Source organism: Vigna radiata, chromosome 6, assembly GCF_000741045.1.
Source record: "Vigna radiata var. radiata cultivar VC1973A chromosome 6, Vradiata_ver6, whole genome shotgun sequence".
Classification (NCBI taxonomy): Eukaryota; Viridiplantae; Streptophyta; class Magnoliopsida; order Fabales; family Fabaceae; genus Vigna; species Vigna radiata.
The window spans coordinates 21,361,725-21,367,524 of NC_028356.1; the positions used below are offsets into that span (position 1 = coordinate 21,361,725).

General features: G+C 38.8%; 1 protein-coding gene across 1 annotated transcript; it reads right to left on the reverse strand.

The window, feature by feature from the left end:
- Window positions 1-2,986: 2,986 nt before the first annotated feature.
- LOC106763887 lies at window positions 2,987-4,542 on the reverse strand. The gene is made up of 2 exons (XM_014648059.2): window positions 4,426-4,542; window positions 2,987-4,219 (listed from the first exon to the last, which is right to left on the reverse strand). Exon 2 carries the CDS (start codon window positions 4,152-4,154, stop codon window positions 3,270-3,272), a length of 885 nt encoding a protein of 294 aa, XP_014503545.1. The 5' UTR covers window positions 4,155-4,219; window positions 4,426-4,542; the 3' UTR covers window positions 2,987-3,269.
- Window positions 4,543-5,800: the final 1,258 nt, after the last annotated feature.

The window sequence follows — 5,800 nt, forward strand, 5'->3', positions numbered from 1 at the left end:
AAAAAAAAAAAAAAAAAAAAAAAAAACTCAATAAGTATAGGCCTAGTAGCTCTTGTGAAATCTTGGTACCGTGAGTTTGCATAAATGGATAAAAGTACAGACAGCGATATGACAGTTTCATAATACTTTATAATTCCCTTTAGCCCACAAAGATTCCAACTAAATATCCAAGTCCACTTTAAATCTTATTACCTTTTCCTAACATTAAAGAATTTTGTTAAAAAATATGAGCAACAAAAACTGGCTCTGGCTCTCGCTCACATGCTGCATTGTTGATTAAGTACGGTAATCATTCAAACAAATTGGTGAGGTTGCAATTCAGAGATGGAATGCACCACCAAACTTTAAAGAATGAGCTCAACCCCAAACAAATCAACTAATTTTCAAATAACAGCTGAACATGGCTATTTAATTTTTCTCCAGATGCTGTGAGAGAGATAGGAGACATATGAATGGAAGAAGTAGTGACACATGGATCATGTTAATGTGATGCATTAATTTGCTGCTCTTTTATTTATTTTCCCCCAAAATATAAGCAGGGGTAAATAAAAATATCCACATGGGGTCGTGCTATGGCCCTGTTTGTCATTCATCACATGACACTGCAGGCTTCCCTGTTTGCTAAATTTTTAACTTCTTCACGTCTCATCTTTGACGTCTTTGTGATCTCAAATTACTAAATTTATCCAACTTGTTTTTACTTTTCGTCTTTCTTTAGTAAAAGATTTGGACTGAAATTGTGTTAACATGTACTCCATGACCACTGTGCCCAGGCACAAAGTGAACAAAGTGCATCAGAATTAAAAGAAGAAAAAGCACGAAATCTTGTACAGTTGTCTTTGCTGCGTTGACGTAGACAGAGTATATGTGAAGATTATTTTCAGCATATATTAATGTGGCATAATAAAATACATGTTGTAAAAGAGAATGTATTGATTCGTAGTCAATAGTTGTACAGTACAACTCTGCTTTGCTCTTTTGATCGTTTCAAAATATATTGCTTGCAGCTTGCTCTTGTAGCTCACCACGACTGTTTCAAAATGGGGCAGAAAATATGTATACGAAAATGTATGAGAAGCTTCTTGGTTTGAACATTTTTTCAGAAAATAAAAAAATCAACCATTGATCTCACTTTCAAAAAGGTTAAAGAAAATATATCTCTGCTCTCAGCAGAACTCATCGTGCCTATGGCGGTTGTGGACCTTGCCTTAAAGTTTGGATTAATGTTTTTCTCTCCAAGCTACACTAGATAGGTTAGTTGTGAGGCGTGTCTCTGGTCCCCAGAAGAAAAATAAACATCGACGTATATTATCAATGGAATGCAAGATTATCATCTTCAAATGTTTAGCATTTTAAGTAGAAACAAGCACTTGCCCTTTCTAATTTACATCGCATCTACTACTTACAGGAAATGGATCAAATATCATCACCACAACTTTTAATGGATTTTAATTTTCGAATCATATAGGATCTCTGCGCCAAGTTTTGGTTTAAGATTAGCAAAGAATTTTCTAATTTAAGTTTTACGGTAAACGACAAATCCTTGTTTAGTTCGGTTCTTCTGACTTCTGACTTGGTCTAAAAGTGAGACATTATCAAGGTATTTATCTATCCTTCCGATTTTCAAATCTGGAAAGATCACAAGTTATGACTATTATGGGAGGAAGATGCAGTGGTTTCTGAATCCTTATCGCTACTTATAATTACAACGGAGAGGATTCAGAGTGTATGGTATGGATAATTCAGAAATTGTAATCGATCGTCCATTGAACCTGAGAAAGGAAATCATGGCCTCATTGATGTCAAGTCCCTAGTGGTCATTGGTTACGGGATAGGTAATATGGCCCCAGACTCGTGTGTCAGATTGGAGGAGCACATGCACCATGTGGTCCTGTGAGAACCTACTATTTTAGATAATCTAGGCAATTATAATGTCAATGAGGAAAAAACTTAACCATATAATTTTCACTTATTGATTTTGATTTAAGAGTAAGCAATTCAAATCAGTAACAGTGACAACGACACTTCCCCCCTATTAAATTGAATTGGTTGTGCGGGTCATTAATTGTAAATGCGAGTTAGATTTTCCACAATGCCCTTCCTATTTCCCGTCTAACAAAACATACTACCCCTCTCTCTTTCATTGGAGGAAACAAAAGCACCAGAAAACCAAACAAGAGCAGGATAAAATAAGTAAATGTCTGCTGTAAATGCACTTAAGCACTTCGTGTCTTTCAAGTGTTTTCTAGCAAGTAGCATCTGACACTCAAGCAACAACCCTACAAAGACAATGCAATTCATAGCTCAATTAATTGAGCATAATTACTTGTGAATACTATACCAGTAATTTTGAAGATCACGCCCAAATTGGTTGAACAAACAAAGTAAAATGACTACAAGGCTAGATTAAATATTTCGCAAACCATTTCAGCTCTCTATCACTAGCTAACACTCCTAAGCATGAGATGTAAACTTCCAACAAACCCGCTCATGCATGTTGTTAAAGCCTCACCATCGAAAATCTCTGATTGTGACTCCCTAACAGGGTCACCAATCCTCGCCATCATTTCAACCCACAACCTCCACAAAGTTCAACAATACTAGAAAGAAATATCACTACTTTCTTTTTCCCATCCATTCTTCGTCAATTAGCTTTCAATCTTTTCTAATAGAATCCAACCTCACATGGAGAGAAGAACCCGAAACCCCTAAATTTAAATGAAGACAACGACATCTTCAGGCTCAAAAAAATAAAATACAAAAGTTACCATCTATTTCCTTGTCCTCACTGTTCATCTATTCAACCCACAATCACCGGCTTTTCCCTCAGGTCATAATTAAACTCCTTTCAACAATTTGCAACAGTAGCAAAATCACAAAAAACTCATTCAAATATGTAAGACAAGCTTTTCCACAATCTTACCCACAAAACCTAAAAGATCAAGTTATCACGTAAAATCACTTTTACGAAAAATTAAAAAACAAATAAGAACAATATAAGTGTTGAAATTTCATTGCTATCTATATAACCATCAACATATACAAAAATTCTGTTCCAGATCTGTCATCAAGTTATTAAGCTATCCAGTTTACATTCTTTTTTTTTTTTTCAACATCTGGTTCGACTTCGCCTCCCCAGTCATAAACTAACCTTAAGATATTCACTCATATCTTTTCTTTTTTAAAAAAAGATAAAACATTTTAACAAAAACATTTCTCAGTATGATATATGTTTATTATTTTTCTATTCAGTGTGAAAAATTCCACCGTCAACATAATCTCCAATCCAGGCGAACCTCGGGGGGTCCATGCACGTGTTGACTGGGCTTCCGGAATGAAACGATGTGGCTACTCACCATGAAGGCCGTTACACGCTCGGAGACTCTTACATCTTCCATCTTCAACTCCTGCAACCTAAGCACGTATTCCGGCACGTGCAATAGGTCCCACACCACCCCCACTCCACCAGGCTTCATTACTCTAACCAACTCCGCCACCGCGCGCATCCTCTCAGCCGCGGCCTCCGCCGTCCGAGCGCCGTACTCCCTTCCGACCGTGTGCACGAACACGCCGGACACCACCACGTCGAAGTAGTTATCCGGAAACGGCAGCCGCCGCGCGTCACCCTCGCGGCACGTCACGTACTCGCCGACTCCTTCCATCTTTGCCGCGCGGAGAGTCGACATCGTCGTGCGCTTTGACCGGTCCAGGCCGACGACGCGGCCGGAACTCCCTTCCTTCTTCATCTGCGTCGCCACCGCGTTCAGGAGGATGCCGCGGCCGCAGCAGCCGAGGTCAAGCGCGAGCTTCACGGAGGACCAGTCGTGCACGGCGGAGACTATGCGCTGAGCCATGTCGAAGTGCAGCGGCACGGAGGAGTAAAAAAAGTTCGCCGCCGCAAAAAAGAGGCACAGCGCGGAGAGCGCCGTGACCGAGCCAGTGATTCCTGCCGCAAATCGCGCCGTGCCGCCGGCGCCGGAAAAGATTCGCTCGAAAAAGTTGCAAACGAGATCAAAATAAAGAAGATACAGAACAGACAACACAGAGAAGAACATAGCCTGGCAGAGGAGGAAAATTAGGGTTTGGCGCTGCTCCATTCCGTAGATCGCGTACATCTGCGTCCAGTCTCTGTTACCGTTCGTCGATTTTCCCATTCGGTTCTTCTAGAACCTTCTCCCGGTGCTTGGGCACACTGCTTCAGCGAGCTGCTGAATAGAATCTGCAGTAATTCAGAGCGAGGCCTGTGAGAAAGTAGTGCTTTTGGTTTTCACTTTGACATTGAAATAAAAAGTGTGTGAATCGTTCGAAGGTGTCTCCAAGCAGTGAGAATAATTTGAAGATTTTGGGAATCAGGAAGTCAGATCCATTTTCGTGGCGGTGAAATGAAACAAAATAACGATGCAGTAGTGACAGTCACGACCATACCGTCGTTGATTTTCCACTGGTACAGTTGTCAGTTAAGGTGCTCTTACAAACGCGCTTTGCTTCGTCGTTTTGTGTCCTTCAAAACGGCAACGCTGTTCTGCGTTCAGTGTCTCTCTCTCATCACTGTGTCCGGTTTGGGACTAGCACTGCACGGATTTCAAGAGTGGCCAAAGAGGGAGTGAAATATTATGAATGCGCAATGGGATGGGACCTTGTTGTTCGTTGTGATTCGTCAAGAAATACTTATATAGTGTGTACGGCGATGAAGACCCTTCGAAACTTTGAACAGTTTACCGGATCACCGGCTTAGGTGGTTGCCAACTTCCCACTCTCTACTCACTGACTTTTTTCTTTTTTTATTTTCCGTTTTCTCGTGTGAAAAGTGGGAAAAACGAAACTGTTACGATCCGATCCTTGTCCTTGTAACGTTTCTTCGTTCACTCGTTTACAGCATAGCCATCAGAGCTTGATAAAACTCTCTATTTAATGCCAATAATTTTCAGTATGGTATATTTGGACTTTTTCCCTTGTGTGAGGAGAAACAAAGGAAAACACATCTATTCCTTTCTAAGCATAATATTTATTGGGTGGTAATTTCGTTGTTACTTTTGGTTCTTAATTCAACAATATTACCATTCTTTGTGTGTGCTTAGTTATGGAAGAATTTCAGAACAAAATTATCAGCACGTGACGCTTTACTCGCTTCCTTGCAAAAAAAATCTATTTTTCAATGTAATTGCACATTTACCTAATTAATAGGTAACAAGTTCGGCCAACGGCGCCACCCCCATTTTCTCCCCGCTGTTTCCGTTTCATAATAAAACTATAATAAAAAATGCTGAATATTTCCTTCATCACATTTTTATGACAAGATCCCTTCAACAATGGTTGTTTAATTTGTTGAATAATTTTTGTATAACTAACCATCCTTTTTTTTTAATTTTATAAATGTATGTACTAAATCGGAGAATAATTATGAGGCAGAGTCAATTTTCCAAACTATCACAACATAATAAGACAATAATATTACATATTTCTTTCCTAACGGAATGCGATTTTCAGATTTTTAGAACCAATAAGCATGTTATTTGGGTAAGAGATTATTTTGTATTTAAATTATGGTGATCATGATAACTACTTTATCATACCAAGTTAGCTTTAATTGACGCTTTGATATAATATAACTAGTTTTGGGGCTTTAACTCCACTATAGTGATGTGCAGTAACGTATTGAGATAGAGTGTTTCCGCCTCATATTTTTTTAACTAACTCATGATTTTCAAATATACTTAAGATTATTAATTCGTGGCACTATCAATACATTAAACAAAATTTATCAAAACTTTTAAATTATTTTAAAAAAATAAATTGTTTT